The sequence below is a fragment of the Dasypus novemcinctus genome, chromosome X, assembly GCF_030445035.2.
Source record: "Dasypus novemcinctus isolate mDasNov1 chromosome X, mDasNov1.1.hap2, whole genome shotgun sequence".
NCBI lineage: Eukaryota > Metazoa > Chordata > Mammalia > Cingulata > Dasypodidae > Dasypus > Dasypus novemcinctus.
This window is the reverse complement of record NC_080704.1, coordinates 27,708,000-27,724,551: the sequence shown is the minus strand read 5'-3', so window position 1 is coordinate 27,724,551 and position 16,552 is coordinate 27,708,000. Positions and strand designations below refer to the sequence as shown.

Below are 16,552 nucleotides of genomic sequence, written 5' to 3'. Positions count from 1 at the left end.
GGGTTTGCTTGAAGTCTGGGCAAATCTTTAACAGGATCGGCAGCACGTGAGCACAGCCAGGTGCATCGAGATCACCGGTTAACTCTCTCTTCACTATTGCCTTTGGGAACTACCAGACAAAATGTCCCTTTCTTCAGGGCAAAAGGCAGAGGCAAGTGAACTTAGAAATACAAATTTTATGTAGACTGACTGCCCTTCACAATTGTAATAGAGGAAAATATGAGAGGCACAGCCAAGTTCAGGGATCTTTCGAGTCCCACGGAAACAAGAAGGAAGGAAGAGAGATGAGGGAGCAGGGGGCTGCTGAACAAGTGACTACAAGCAAAGGGAAGGAAAAAGATAAAAAGGAGCTAACGAGGTCACAACATGAAATGCAAACGAAAATGATTTTCAAAGGTGAGGGCACTCACCTTTTGCAAACAAGCTAGAGTTCTAAAAAACTCTAAAGAACTTTATAAAGATTGATAAAGTGGCAGTGTCCAGTGAGGAGCAGATGCTGGGGTCTGCAAGGGGCAATGAATGCAGATGGAACCTTCTAAAGGGTTAGGGACTATCACCCCAGCATACCTGCCACCAATTCCATCTGCGCAACTGGAGGTCTCTGATGAACTGGAACAAAGTGTAAAATGTGTCATTTTTCTGTCATTTAAAAACAACTTTTCTTATATGGGAGGAGTGGGGTGAGGGTGGGTGGGGGGTTTATGGGAACCTCTTATATTTTTTTACTATAACATTTTTTGTGATCTAGGTATCTTCAAAAAATACAATAAAAAAATTGATCGGGGTGGGGAGTTGGGTATATGGGAACCTCTTATGTTTTTTACTGTAACATTTTGTGTGATGACTTTTAAAAAAGATAATTAAAAAATAAAATAAAAAGTAGAAACTTTTTTTTCCAAAATGGATTTTTAAAATTGTATTCAATACAATGGGTATAAACCTTTCATACTAAAAAAAAAAAAAGAATCAAACTACAGTTTTCTGAAAGACATTCCTAGTAGTTTTTAGGTCACTTCAGTACATGCTATTTTTAGTACATACTGTGAATCATTTTTAAAAGCAGTGACTTGGTCACTGATTCATTAAATGACTTGCCCGCTTATATTTTAAAATCAGAGGGCTGGCCTTCTGTATCAAATTAGTATATCTAGCAATGGAAGCTACTGACATTCAAAAAACGACAATCAAGTAAACACTCACAGTCCCTTTGTTTCACTGCTCTTGCGCTTTTTAAAAAGAGAAAAGAAATTACGCGATACTCAAGCCTTGGGGGTGGTCGGCTTGCCGCCCTTCCTCGTACCTTTGGACTGGCTGCCGCGTGTCTCCTGAGGCTGATGCTGAAGTGGCTGAGCCGCTGGTGCTGCCGCGGTCTCTGCACCCACTGGAAGATGCACGATTCGCAACTGTTGGAGCTGTTGCTGCTGCTGTGGAAAGGCCTGGAAGAACTGTAATTTCGGCGGACGAAGGCTTTGCTGGGGTGTCTTCTGGACAGGGTCAACGTAAGACGCCCGGGCTGGCTGGGACTGCACAAAGGTCCCTATCCCAGTAACGTTAATGACGGCAGCTGGCTGAGCGGGTAAGGCCTGTCCTGGGCTGACTGAGTCTTGCTGAGGACCCTGAACCTGTGGCTGTCGAGGACCAAGAGCTGTGGGCTGCTGAAGTGGCTGCTGAGGAGTGGCCTGAGAGAGCTGTTGCGGCTGCTGGGGCAGAGCGTTCAAAATGAGTGAGCCTCTTGGGAGGTGGAGCACAGTTAAGGGCCTGAGATTCGAAGCACTTTTTATCACAAGGGAAATGCCTCCTTGAGAAGCTGGCTGTGCTGCCACTGGCGCAGCATTTGGTAGGGCACCTTCCGAGGGAGGCAGGCCACTCAGATTAATTCCTGCAGAAGTGGTGGCAGGAGAGGTACAGCTCAGCACGGGGTTTGACCCACACACGAGAGCCTGCGCTCCACCAGCTAAGCCCACTACACTGATCAAGTTCAGTCCAGCAGAGCTGACCGTGATCTGGCTGGCTGTGGCTCTCTGTGATGAGCTGGCAGGTGGCGGTGTAGCTGGGGCAGGTGGCGGTGCAGCTGGGGCAGGTGGCGGTGCAGCTGGGGCAGGTGGCGGGGCAGGTGGGGCAGGTGGCGGGGCAGCTGGGGCAGGTGGTGGGGCAGCTGGGGCAGGTGGCGGTACAGCTGGGGCAGGTATGCTGACTCGCTTGAGCTTCCTGGATGACTTCCAGGAAGGACGCCGTGGCTCAGCAGCAGGAGGAGTTGGAGATTTAAAACTGCTGGTTGCCTGTAGTAGAGTAAAACCATTACCTGAGGATTGGGTTCCTGAGCTTGAGGGAAGTTTGGTGGGTGATCGATGACGTTTCATTCCCTTCCCTGATACTGAAGACTGAACCAAAAAGGTTTCCTTCCCTAGAGAAAGGTGACTCAGACTGGCTGAGCCACTAGAGCTGTGTGACATCTTGGGTGGACATACGACTTCCTTCTGGATTAATTCCGGGGACTGCCTGAATCCATGCTCAGCATCGGCCTTTGATCCCATCATGAACCAATCTGAATGGTCATCTGTGAAGGAGGGGCAGAGACACAGCTCGCTACCGAAGCTGTCTTCATCTTCTAGACATGGCTGTATGTTACCAGAGATAAATGGATCGTTAAGTGACTGCATGACATTCAGCTTTGTGTTCTGAGACTGCCTGCCATCTTCCCATTCAAATCCATAATCATCATTTAGATCACAGTGTGGCCAGAATGTCGGTAGGAAGTCATCAGATTGGATACATTTTCCCACCGTGGCATAATTCTCCACATCCATTTCTGAAGGTATGGCCAAATTACAGAGACCCTGATTCCATATATCTACACAATTTCCCGCGATAGAGATGTTGAGGTCGGACTGCTGACCTGCCTTTCTTCCTGTGCTTTTTGGGGAAGAAGTCGAGAAGCTTTGCTGAGGAGGAGGTGGACAACGAGACAGCTCCTGCTGTTGATTCAGAGGGGACCAAGAATCTCCCTTGAAATTCTGTTCCATGGAGGGTGTGTTCATTGTTTCCTTGTTATACAGCAGTCTGTTTGCAGTGCAGGTTACTGATACAGAAGGATCAAGACATGGGGGCTCAGCTGTTGCTACGGTAAGTTGGCTCTCAAGCAAAAGTCTATCTTCCTCGGTAGGTTCATGGTTATCATTTGTTACTGAATTCACATCACTGATTAATGTCTGCATAGGTCGACGTAAGAGAGTATGCCTACTTTGGCAACCAGGAGATTCCCTATCACTGCACTGCCTGTAGTCACATATCTTTGTTATGACACATCCAGAATGAAACATGTTAACGTGACATTTTTCTAGGAGATCGACCAAACCAGGAGGCAATTCTTCTGCATCCAAGTATTGAAGCAATTCCCCTTGTTTATAAGGCAGGTGAATGGTCTCAGAATCGGATCCATTCCCCCCCCTGAGTATTAGAGAATATCCCTCATTTCCTGGGTATAGATTGATCACTAAACACGGCAATCTCTCTTTTGCGACAAGCTTCTCTAACAAGTTCACATTGCTTCTTTGATTCTCGGTAGCCTCGGGCACTTTTTTACATTCCTCAATATACAAGTCATAAAGTTTTTGAGATAAAGGTTTTTCCCCGCTAGATAAGTATGTCCTCTCAGGAGGTCTCTGTTGGGCACTTTCGATGGCGTGATCAGCACGATCCGAAGCTACTTCTAAAGCTCGTTCCATTGTAGGATCAACTGGGGGAGCTAAAGGAGAAAACGAAAGCGTGTTGACGAGGTGGGTGAAAACCACGTCTTCAAACACGCCGCACTACGAAATGCCGCACTGCCGCAGCTCCTCACCGAAGAGCAAGGCCTGGTTTCCACGTGGACTCCGGGAACCCCTGCCCCACCCAGAGAAGCGCCCCACAGTCTTGCTAGCTGCGGGAAACACCCGTACCTGGGCGGCCGGCGGCCGCGCTGGGCTTCATGGCGTGGTATCGGGACGGGACTTCAGGCCACGGATGCGCCTAGGCTGAGGCGTGGAACGTTCTGGGTCCTTCTGGGAACTCTGGCGCCCCCCTGCACACTGCAGGTTCTCCGCAAGCACACAGCGCCCTCTGCCGCAGCACCTCCTCCACGGCACGTCAGCCGCACGCACGCAGCACGTCGGCGACACGCAACACACGTTCCGCACACGCAACAGGGCCCCTGGAGGGCGTGAGGACTGATGCCGTCGCGTCCTGTTTGGCTCTCGCCCTCCGATTGGCAGGTTGGACTGGGCTTTTCTTTTCACGTTCATGTTAAAAACCTACATACACGGGGGCAAGAGCCACCAAAGAACAAAGGAGGTACATTGTTGGCGCTGGTTTAATGTGCACTGATTTTAGAGGAATGCCAGTCCCAGGAAACACATGGGAGGATAGGGTTGAGGACTATTGTTGTATGACATGGCAATACGTTCTAAATGTTTTGTTAACTGGAGACCATAGCTAAAGTCCTAATGATGGATTTGGATTGATTTGATTGAGTATTGCATAATTTAGGGGTCATTGTTTTTAGCTTATGTGCCTTAAAATCTGCCAGCCATCTTCAAAAAGTTTTTTAAAAAGAATCTCTTGTTGTTTAGAGCGAGTATTAATGATATTGTGATATTCATAGTAAAGCTCAGTCATGGTAAGAGTCCAGGATAAATGCATGAAATCCTGAATCACAAGCCACACCCCCCACACATGGCTCCCTCATCTGTTTTACTTGTTGTTTGCACTGCTTGTTGTTTTTGCTAGTTGTTTTTGCTCATTGTCTTCTCGTTGTCTTTTTCTTTGTTCGTTTTGTTGTTCTGGTTATCTTTCTTTAGGAGGCTCTGGGAACTGAACATGGGACTTCCCATGTAGAAGGCAGGTGCTCAACGGCTTGAGCCACATCTGGTCCCTGCTCATTTCTTTTTTTTTCTTGTTATCCACTCCTTGTTTTTGTGCTTGTAGTCTACTTGTTGTTTGTTTGTCTTCTTTAGGAGGCATTGGGAACCAAACCTGGGACCTCCCATGTGGGAGGCTGGTGCTCAACTGCTTTAGCCACAACTGCTCCCCCTACAGGCTACTTTTAAAATAAGTGTGGCCTTATTACCAATAGCAATAATGAATTATGATTGTTGCATATTACAATAGATACAGCATATGGAATTAGGACTACAAACCCCTGAACTGATAGAGTTTCTTAGAGATGACCTTCCTACAGGAATACAGAGGAACCATTTTCCACTAGTGTATCCCTTGTCTTTGTGCAAATGGATACTTCCGGAGCACTTCAAGGAAGCTTGCCTGCAGTTTTGCTCCTCAACTCTTTTCAGCATCCTTCCCTTTTTTTCCCCCAATGCCAAATGTAGGCTAACTATGAAGAGCTTGATAACTGAATACTATTTTGATATCCAACTTTAATAAAGCCTGCATTGATGAGATCCCGGCTCCATATAGTTCAGCAGCTGAGGAGGAAAATGAGCTCTGATCCTCATTCAAGCATGGCCTTATTCTTCCAACTGGACTAGGTGGGCTTAGCTGCCTACCACGCTCTCCCAGGCGTCACACGCCATGATCCCGCTCACGCTCTGTCCTCAGGAGATGGGCCGTGTACTGGGTCGGCAAAGTGTCAGTTCCTTTGGGTAGAGAAACTCATTAGAAGGGGCAGCACCGCTTTCCTGTTCTGTGAACTGGAGATGTGGTGGATGAGAAGTGGCTGAGGGTGTAGAAGGGCCCTCAGGGCAGTCGACCTGCCTGGGAGTCAGGTTACAAAGCTAACAGAGAAAGAAGTCGAAGGCCTCTGCTGGGGCTCCTAGCCTGCAGACTAGACTTCCTGCTTCTCAGCAGGCACAGGTGCAGGGCCTGGGCTAAGGTGCGACAAGTGAGGGGTCCCGGGCACACCATTCAAGGAGGCAGCCACTCTCAGGGATGTGCGAGCCCCTGCTGGGTCCGGGCCCTTGGTGCCTCACTTGCCTCACCTTAGTCCCGTCCCCAAACATGGCCCCTCGCCACCTGCTGCCTGCCTGTCGTTGGCCTTCCCACAGCTATTTATGAGAGCTCAGTTGCTCCACATCCCTGTCAGCACTTTGTATTTAAGCTGTTTCAGTAAGTAGCTAGGGTTTCTCATTGTAACTTTAATTGGCCTTTCCTAACGTCTAATGGTGTTGAGTGTATTTTCATGAGCTCATTTGCCATCCCTATATTTTTGATTGGTTGGTCAATATATCTGCCTATTTCCTATGGGGTAGTTTTCTTATTGTGAGTGCTATCGCAGTGCAGCCCATTAGCTGAGGTCCCTCAGCATATCTCACTTTGTAGAGAGGTGTATCCCACCAAAGATGGGATGGAATTGATCTCGAATTGTCTCTGGTTGGGTGCCCCCGGAAGCAGACCCTGAGACAAGGACTGAGCGCAAGTAGTTTTATTTAGGAGATAATCCCACAGAGCACTGGTAAGGCAAAGGGGAACTGACACTGGGAAGGGAAAGAGAACAATAAAGGAGTGTTTCTATGCAAAAGCCTGCTGTGGGCAACTGGTCCCTGCTGGGGGCCTCTGGGAGACAGTGCAGAACAAGTCTCAGAGTTGTTCTACCCTAGAAGCAAGCAGGCTGGGGTATTTATCCTTGAAGTCTTCCTCCTCACTGGCTGAGGACTGCTGCTTGGGTGGGGGTGGGGTTGACTTTATTCCCTGAGGTGGCCCGACATGCCTTCAGGCAGAGTGCTTGGATTAGACTCTGTCCTGAATAGTGAGTCCAAGGGGAGATAGATGGGCAGGCACCTGCAGCATCTGCTACACCTAGGGCTGAAGATGAGTGGGAGAAGTTGGCCATTCCTTCCTAACGATACAGAAAAATGAGCTCTGTTATATATCTGGGCATACGAAGAAGGGAAGTTGTACTTCATCCAAGTGAAATGGAAAACTTCATGTGAGTTTATTTTTTCAGCTATTACGGCCAACAAGGCCAAAAATGAAGGGCGTGACCTACTCCGTACTCTCCAAGGGAGGACCCCAAGGCTGCTGGGACCCCAGCTGCATTGGATGAGACTGTGAACCCGGATGTGAGTGTATTCCAGCACGCATTAGTTGGCCTGGCAATGCTTATCATGGCTTGGCCATCCCCTCCATTTGAGCTGCCTAATTGCATGGCCTTCCCACAAGATGAGTTTTATTTTTAATTACTCTGAGTGCATACCCTCCCTGAGCCTTACAAACACGTTAATGAGCATACTGGCTGATTATAAGGACTCCAGTTGCAGCCCGCCCTGTCAGCAGCTCAGGGGAGACTAGCACATGCTGAGAAAACGCACCGCCACGATAAGATATGCTAGAGGAAGAAGAGAATTGAATTAACTGCAAAATCATCGTCCTGATTTACTGGCAGCAAACTGGTTTGTTCTATACCCATTGAGGGTCAAGCATGGATTTTTAAAAATTATTAACTATAGTATACATAGAGTAAAATTCACCCTCTTCAGTATAAAATTCTGTTAATTTTGAGAAATGCATAGTTACATAATCACCACCACAATAACGATATAGAACTGTTCTAACTCCTGAAATTCCCTTAGTCCCCTAACCAGAGCCCCAGGCAGCCATTGATCTCTTTTCTGTCCCTGTAGTGTTGCCTTTTCCAGAATGTCATATAAATGGGATCGGACAGAAATAGCCTCTGGGGAACTGGCTTCTTTCACCATACACTGAAGAGCCATCCAATTCATTGTGTGTAATAGTAGTCTGTTCCTTTTTATTGCTGAGTATGGTTCCATCATATGGATGAACCAGAGTTTGGTTGCCCATTATCCATTCACCAGTTGAAGGACTTTGGTTTGCTTCCCTTTTTAAGGCGATTATGTGAAAAGCTGCTATAAACATTCAGAAACAAGACTGTATTAGTCAGCCAAAGGGGTGCTGATGCAAAGTGTCAGAACTGAACACTGTTGCAAGTATCTCTGGATGTGGCTCCTCGGGAAATGGAGATTGACTGTCGCTGTGGGCCCCAAGGGGAGGGGAAAATGGATGTTGAATGGATGGAACCAAGGTAAATGTGGGGGTAAGAGAGGAGTTTTGCAAGAGTACACAAGGATGATTATAAAACATGTAATATTACACCCAAAAACATATAGGGGACAACAGACTAATAATGGAAACCATAATGTAAAACATAGGATAACTAAAAATTTAGAAAACTGTATATCCTAAAGTATAGACCACAATGTAAGCACAGATGTCACCTTGTTTGAAAGCTATTGTCTCAGAGTCTGTACATCAGTTTAAGTAAATATGATATGAATAAGTTATAAGATTATCGCTGTGGAAGGGAAAAGGTTTTATGGTGGATGTGTAGGAGTACTGTATATTGTATATATGAATTACTGTGATCTAGGGCTCTTGTGAAGAGAAGCTCAATAATTAGGAAAAAAGAAAAGAAAAAGATAGGATGTAGAATTCTTCCAAATCAATATGTATTCTATATCTAACCTTAAAACTCATCGCTATATTCCATTTTACTAGTAAGGGAACCTGACATTATATTGGGCTTCACTTTTCAGGAAGTTTTGGATCACAGAGTGGTTCAACAGTGGCAGTGGAGGAATACTGGTATGGGATGTTATTGACAGGCGATATATGGTTGACAGGGAGTTATACAGGGCGTACGTCCAGGGTGCATGGTAATGTTTGGATATACTCAGAGTGGAAACAATTAAAACAACAGCTGGGGGGTTCCTGGCCGGGGGTGCTCTGTCATGGTCCCTAGGGGAGCAGCGGCAGTCCCCCAGGTGCAACAGTAAGGACCAGGAAGGAATGAGGGTCCAACAGTGAGCCCCTGATACTAATGACTATGCTTGTGAGCCTATACGCCTGAAATAAGAACAAGGCCTAGAGCAGCACTGTGCCTGGGAGTTTCCTCCTGACAGCCTTCATGTTACTCAAATGTGGCCAGTCTCGAAGCCAAACTCAGCATGTAAATGCAATGCATTCCCCCCAGCCTGGGACATGACACCCGGGGATGAGCCTCCCTGACACCAAAGGATCACTACCAAGTACCAGCTGATGATGCAACTAGAAAATGACCTTGAATTAAAGGTTCAACGCGGACCAGCAGAATATCCCTGTCTACATATAATAACAGGAGTTTAAAATGCTGTTTGACCTAATGTAAGGGGGAAATGGAAAGGAGAAATGAGTTTATATGGCTATGAGTCTCTAAAAAAGAGTCTGGAGGTTGTCAGAAGGATTGCCCTTATGCACACCTGAGCAGAGTCTCAGAGACAGATAAAATAGATATAACCTCAGGTCTGGTTCTTTTGAGGGCTAAGGAGACCCACAGGTTCTATGGTCATGGCAGATGGGGTTCACTGCCATGTCAGTTGGCCCTTCTTTGGAGCCGGTGTTTCTGCGTGATGGAACTGGACTCAGATGGGATCTCTTTTCACAAGCCTTTCATGCTGCTTTACTGGAATTGTAGTTGGTGCTGGGGTTTAAGATATATCTAGGGGATTTGAATCTCTGGACTGACAATATGATAGCCAGGCCCTGAGCCTCAACAGACTTCAATTCCTATACTCTGATTTATTGGACTTACCCCACTCAGCTAACATGAACTTGAAGAATGTCAACCACCACACCATGGAGCCTAGAGTGCCTACAACTGAAAGCAGGAGGATTGCATCCAGTATCCATGTGGAATCTAAGCCCCCTCTTGACATAGATGTGCAATGGACACAACCAATCCAAGGTCCACAGAGAAAATGTGGCATTGGTGTGGGAAAAGTGGCCATGGTGGCTGCTGGGTGCGGGGAATGGGAGGAAGAGATGAGATGTGGAGGTGTTTTCGGGACTTGGAGTTGTCCTGGGTGGTGCTTCAGGGACAATTACTGGACACTGTAGATCCTCCCAGGGCCCACTGGATGGAACGTGGGAGAGTATGGGCTATGACGTGGACCATTGACCATGAGGTGCAGCGATGCCCAGAGATGTACTTACCAAATGCAATGGATGTGTCATGATGATGGGAGAAAGTGTTGCTGTGGGGGGAGTGGTGGGGTGGGGGCGGTGGGGTTGAATGGGACCTCATATTTTTTGAATGTAATATTTTTAAAAAATGAATTTAAAAAACTGAAAAAAAAAAGAACTCTGTTTGGCTTTTATAAAGGATTTTTATATGGGGTAGAAGCTTACAGTCACAAGACCCCAAAGAGTCCAACTCAAGGTACCATCAGAGGTACTTCCCCACCCAAAGTCATATGCCACTTGATGACGCAAGATGGCAGGTGATGGTCTGCAAGGGTTCGGCCTTCCTTCTTCCTCTTAAGGCTCTGTGGTCCCCGCTTCTTCTGATCTCAGCTGGAGTGTGGCAGAAGGCTCCTCTGTCTCCCCGGGGGTTCCCTTCTTTCTGGGCTCAGCTGCTCTGGTCTCCTCGCAAGGTCAGCTGTAAACTGTCAGGCTCATCTCTCTTCGCAGGGCCTCTGCTGTGTCTGTGCAGCTGTCTCTATTCCTCTGTGTTCTTCTCCTGTGTGTCTACTTCCGTGTGAAAGTCTATTTTATCAGCCCACCAAGGGGTCGGGGACTCAGCCCTGCATGCCCTAATCTTGACATCAGGTAATCAGACTGGTCTCAGCTGAATCTAATAAATCAAAGGGTTATCACACCCCAAGGAAAAGACCAGTTTACAAACATAATCAGATGTCTGTTTTGGAATTCATAAATCATATCAAACTGCTACAAAGACTTCCTTAATTTTAAGTTTTCATTTCACTGGGTAAATATCCAAGAATGGCAATGTTGGGTCGTATGGTGAGCATAAGGTTGACTTTTTTTTTTTGGTAGTAAAAATAGCATTTTACTTGCCCCCTGCAACCCCCAATACACTTCTCCCCTCTCATTCCCACAGCAACGTTACAATCAGAAAAAAAATAAGTTTCAGGGGATGGGATTTTGGGTAAAAGGAATATGGGTAAAAACAGTAAAATCACAATAGGAAATTTTTCAAAATAGGTTATTCTACTTAGTCATCATCTTCTCCTTCATCTTCAGGTTCTTTTTTTTTTTTTTTTTAAAGATTTATTTTTTTTATTTATTTAATTCCCCTCCCCTCCCCCGGTTGTCTGTTTTCTGTGTCTTTTTGCTGCGTCTTGTTTTTTGTCCGCTTCTGTTGTCGTCAGCGACACAGGAAGTGTGGGCGGCACCATTCCTCGGCAGGCTGCTCCCTCCTTCGCGCTGGGCGGCTCTCCTTACGGGTGCACTCCTTGCGCGTGGGGCTCCCCTTCGCAGGGGACACCCCTGCGTGGCAGGGCACTCCTTGCGCGCATCAGCACTACACATGGGCCAGCTCCACATGGGTCAAGGAGGCCCGGGGCTTGAACCGCGGACCTCCCATGTGGTAGACGGACGCCCTAACCACTGGGCCAAAGTCCGTTTCCCATCTTCAGCTTCTTGTTTTCAGTTTTGACCCAGTTCTTCTTCACCAAGATCTTCATCATCTTCCTCATTATCTACTTCCCCATCATTATAACCTTCTTCATCCTCCTCCTCTTCTCCAGTCACATCTTCCTCTTCACCTTCCTCCTCCTCATCTTCATCTTCCTCATCTTCCACTACCTGAGCAACTTCACCATACTCTTCCTCATCCTCATCTTCCTCCTCCTCATCTAGGCCCTCCACGTAGCCCTCAGCATCTGAGTCGGGGGCCTCCTTGTCATCCCTGTCGTAGCCATCAAGATACGTGAGTTGCCGGAGGAGTTTAAACACTTTTTCTTGGTAGTCATTCAGGTTCGTTACCTCGCAATTAAAAAGGTCTAAGCTCTAAAGGTTTTCTAACTTCTTCAGTGGCTCTATTGTGCTGAGGCCTTTAATTTTGTTGCCACTTAAGTTTAGATGTGTGAGGTTCGGACACTTTTCTGCCAATACTTCCAGGCCCCCTGAGATTCTATTATCACTTAGTTCAAGCTTCTTAAGTTTGTTTAACTTTGGTAAGTTTGTAACTGAGGTGAGGCCTACATGGATTATACTTAAGAACTCCAGTTCTTCACATTCATCTGTGAGACCTTCGATTTTGCCTTTATTCAACTGACAGTTGTCCAGGACAAGCTCTTTCACCTTCCGGGAGAGCCCAGCCCTGGAGGGTGTTTCCGCAATGCACTGACAACTCGTCTCTCCCAGGTAAGCGGCTGCTATCCTTGGCTTCAGTCAGGGCCGCCAAAGTCCAACTTATAAGAAAAGGTCAAACTGTCTTCTAAAGAGGCTCTACTATTTGTATTCCCAAGAGCAATATAGAAGAGATTCTGTTGCTTTCTATCTTTGTCAGCCCTTGGTATTGACACGTTTGTTTTGTTTTCAACTATTCTAATAAGTTTCTAGTATATCTTATTGTGGATTTTTAAAAAAATTATTTTAGTAACATATATGCTATAAAAACTCCCCCCTTTAAACATATTCAGAAATATAACTCAGGGTGTTAATTTACATTCACAATGTTGTACTACCATCACCACCATCCATTAGCACAGCTTTTCCATCCCTCTCACTGTGGTTTTAATTTGCATTTCCCTAATGACTAATGATGTATCTTTTCATGACCTGATATGCCATGCCTTTGTGTTTGGTGAAGTATCTGTTGAAATCTTATATATTAAATTATATATATATGTTTTCTATATTTTGGAAACAAGTTTGTTTTGCCAGTATTTTCTCCCATGAATGTAGCCTATCATTTCATTCCTTTAACAGTATTTGGAAGAGCCAAAATTCTTAATTTTAATGAATTCCAATTTTTCACTTTCTTGTTTATGGATTATTCTCTTGGTGTCAGATCTAAAAATCTTCTTCGCACAACCCAAAGCCACAAAGATATTTTCCTGTGTTTTCTTCTAGAAGTTTTATAGTTTTAGGTACCTGATCCCCTTTGAGTTTGTTTTTGTATAGTTTGTGAGGTATGAGTCCAGAAATATTTTTAAACAAATCTTTTTTAATGATACATATTAATAAAGCATACGATTCATTCAGAGTGTACAATCATCAACTGGAAAATGACCTTATACGGAAGGTTCAATGCGGATCAGCAGAGTATCCCTGTCTACATAAAATAACATGACTTTAAAATGCTGTTTGACCTAATGTAAGGGGGAAATGGAAAGGAGAAATGAGTTTATATGGCTACGAGTCTCTAAAAAAGAGTCTGGAGGCTGGCAGAAGGATTGCCCTTATGCACAACTGAGCAGAGTCTGAGAGACAGATAAAGCAGATACAACCCCCAGATATTGGTTCCTTTGAGGGCTAAAGAGACCCATGGGAGTTATGGTCATGGCCGATGGGGTTAACTACCAGGTCAGATGGCCCCTTTTTGGAAATGGTGTTTATATGTGATGAATCTGGACTCAGATAGGATCTCTCTTCATAAGACTTTCATGCTAATGTGCTGGAGGTGCAGTTAGTGTTGGGGTTTAAGACAATGTGATAGCCAGGTCCTGAGCCTCAACAGACTCCAGCACCTACAATCTGATTTATTGGACTTACCACACTCAGCTAAGATGGAGTTGAAGAAGGACAACCACCACACCATGGAGCCTAGAGTGATTACAACTGAAAGTGGGAGGATTGCATCCAGCATCCATGTGGAATCTGAGCCTCCTCTTGACATAGAGGTGCAATGGACACAACCAATCCAATATCCACATAGAAGAGGTGGCATTGGATTGGGAAAAGTGGACATGGTGGCTGATGGGTATGGGGAAAGGCAGGAAGAGATGAGAGGTGAAGGCGTCTTTGGGACATGGAGCTGCCCTGGATGGTGCTTCAGGGGCAATCATCGGACATTGTAAATCCTCACAGGGCCCACTGGATGGAATGGAGGAGAGTATGGGCCATGATGTGGACCATTGACCATGAGGTGCAGAGGTGCCCAAAGATGTACTTACCAAATGCAATGGATGTGTCATGATGATGGGAACGAGTGTTGCTGGGGGTGGGGGGAGAGGTGGGGTGGGGTTGAATGGGACCTCATATATATATTTTTAATGTAATATTATTACAAAGTCATTAAAAAAAAAAAAGAAAAAAAAACAAAGTGTACAATCAATGGTATTTGTTATAATCACAACATTGTGTTCATCATTTCAGTCATTAATAGAGCATTTTCATTATTTCAATAATAAAAAACAGACAAATGAAAATTTCTCACCTATTAATCTCTCTGTTTCCCCTGCTGTATATAGCTGCTGTTTCTGGCTATTCTTGCACAAGTATTTATTTGTTTATTAAGCAGTTCTATTTAGATACATTCATATACTATATGATCTATCCAAAGTGGTATAATCAATGGCTTTTAGTATAATCACAATGTTGTACATTCATCATCTCAAAAATTTTAGAACAATTTCATTACTCCAAAAAGAAAAGCTCCATACCCCTTAGCATTCTCAAGGATCAGTTTTGCACATAGATGCACCATTTGTTGAAGAGCTTATCCTTTCTCCATTGAATTGCCTTTGTGCTTTTGAAAAAATCAATTGACCTTATATATGAGGGCCTGATCTGGACTCTCAATTATTTTCCACTTATGTATTTGTCCTAGTTTGCAGCAATATCACACTGTTAATTACCATAGCTTTATAATAAGTCTAGAAATCAGGGAGTGATATCACTCTAACTTTGTTTTGGTTCTCCTAGTTCCTTTGCCTTTTAGAAAATTTTAGAGTCACTGTCAGTTTCTACAGACTTGGGGCCCAAACTTTAGTTCCACCAATCATCTTTGCCCTTTGAGCAAGTTAACTCTTCTGTGCCTCTGTTTCTTTACTATAATTGGGATGATGATGATGATGATAATGCTGACTTATTGTTTTGAAATTTAAATGGCATAGTATATATACTCTATGTCCAGAGAAGAATACCTGGCACATAGTAAGAACTCATTAAATGTTAACCTTTATTTCCCTCACCACCACCCTTTGTGATTGCTTGAGAGGCCTTTTGTTTTCTTTCCTGGGACAATTGGCAACTAATGAAAGGTTTCAGAGGAAGGGTAACTTTTTTAAAAAAAAAAGATTTATTTATTATTTATTCCCCACCCCTTGCAGCTTGCTCACTGTCTGCTCTCTGTGTCCACTTGCTGCCCATTCTTCTGTGTCTGCTTGTCTCCCTTTGTTGTGTCATCTTGCTGTGCCAGCTCTCTGTGGGCATGGGCCAGCAGCTGTCTGTGGGCGTGGCTGTCAGCTCTCTGTGGGTGCAGCCAGCTTGCCTTCACAAGGAGGCCCTGGGAAGCGAACCCAGGGCCTCCCATATGGTAGATGGGAATCCAATTGGTTGAGCTACATCTGCTTCCCATGAAGGGTAACTTTTTTTTTCTAGCACATTAACTATCCATAATAGACACTGGTCTGGCTCAAGGGAAGATGGTGGCAGGAAAAAGGTTCTGAAGTGATTGCAGTACCCTAGTGGCAACCAATGACAGTCAGTGTTTGTGAGGATGTGGTGAAATGCTTGAGTCATTCCTAAGGTAGATTGAGCAGGACTTGTTAACTAATTGGTTGTAGGGGTTAGAAACAATGAAAGAGTTGAATTTGACTCAAACTTGCTAGCTTAAAAAATGCAGTGGCTTCAGGTCTTGGGGTCAAACATAATCTCTAATCATTCTTTTTTTGGTCACAATTATTGGAGAATAGGGAATGGTAACATTTTTAGACTATAAGTTGCTGTGAGGTCAAGGACTGCTATTGTTCACTGCTGTTTACCCTGGCCATACACAATGCCTCCTATAAAGTAGACACTTGTGATAGAATAATGGCTTTCTAGTGATGTACATGTCCCCATCTGGGGAACCTGAGAATAGGTCACCTTGCAAGTTGTTTTAGTTTGACAAAGGGCTGCTGATGCAAGTACCAGAAATGGGTTGGCTTTTATAAAGGGGATTTATTTGGGGTAAAAGCTTATAGTTCTGTGAAAAGTCCAAACTGAGGAACCATGAGGCATACTTTCTCGCCAAAATCAGTACTGTTGATTGTATTGTCCCCAGCACATAGCAAAGCAAGATGGCAGCTGATCTCTGCTGAGCTCTTAGCCTTCCTCTCCAGGCTTACCATCTCGTCTTAAACTGCTCCATGGGCCCAGCCTCTTGGGAGCTTCATGCCTCAGGTATCCTCTAGTCCTCTCTCAAATGGCAGGATCAAATATGGCAGCTTCCTTTTCTTGTGTCTGTGTGTCTCTCTCTGTGTCTCCATTTTTAACAGACCCAGCAAGAGGGCAGAGACATCATGAGTCACGCCTCACTGATGTAGTCTAATCCAAAATCAGTTTTATCAAGTAGTCTAATCAAAGGCCTCTCAACCAAATTTAATGCAATCAAAGTGTATTACAACCACAGGAGTAGATTAGTGTAAAAACAATCTTTTTCCTGTTTGGGATTCATAAAATAATTTCAAACTGCCACACACGGCAAAAGGGACTCTGCAGATCTGATTATGTTAAGGGTGTTGAGATGATGAGATTATCTTGGATTATCTGGGTGGGCTCAATATCAGTACAAGGGTCCTTATTAGGGAACATGGGAGACAGGAGGGTCATAGAG

The 16,552-nt window shown here is 45.0% G+C and overlaps 1 protein-coding gene and 1 pseudogene across 1 annotated transcript; both read right to left on the bottom strand.

The window, feature by feature from the left end:
* Positions 1–1,151: 1,151 nt before the first annotated feature.
* On the bottom strand, positions 1,152–4,084 carry LOC101438802 (transcription factor SPT20 homolog). Its single transcript, XM_058291200.1, has 2 exons — positions 3,939–4,084; positions 1,152–3,745 (listed from the first exon to the last, which is right to left on the bottom strand). Exons 1-2 carry the CDS (start codon positions 3,967–3,969, stop codon positions 1,260–1,262), a joined length of 2,517 nt encoding a protein of 838 aa, XP_058147183.1. The 5' UTR covers positions 3,970–4,084; the 3' UTR covers positions 1,152–1,259.
* A 6,700-nt stretch (positions 4,085–10,784) lies between these two features.
* LOC101437936 (acidic leucine-rich nuclear phosphoprotein 32 family member A pseudogene) lies at positions 10,785–16,067 on the bottom strand (annotated as a pseudogene).
* Between the last annotated feature and the right edge of the window lie 485 nt (positions 16,068–16,552).

What these genes read in the sequence shown, in the direction of transcription:
- LOC101438802 (XM_058291200.1), bottom strand. Translation starts at nt 3,969, where the DNA reads ATGAAGCCCAGCGCGGCCGCCGGCCGCCCAG. An exon ending in CGCGGCCGCCGGCCGCCCAG is followed by an intron (nt 3,746 to 3,938) that starts GTACGGGTGTTT and finishes TTTCTCCTTTAG; the next exon opens with CTCCCCCAGTTGATCCTACA.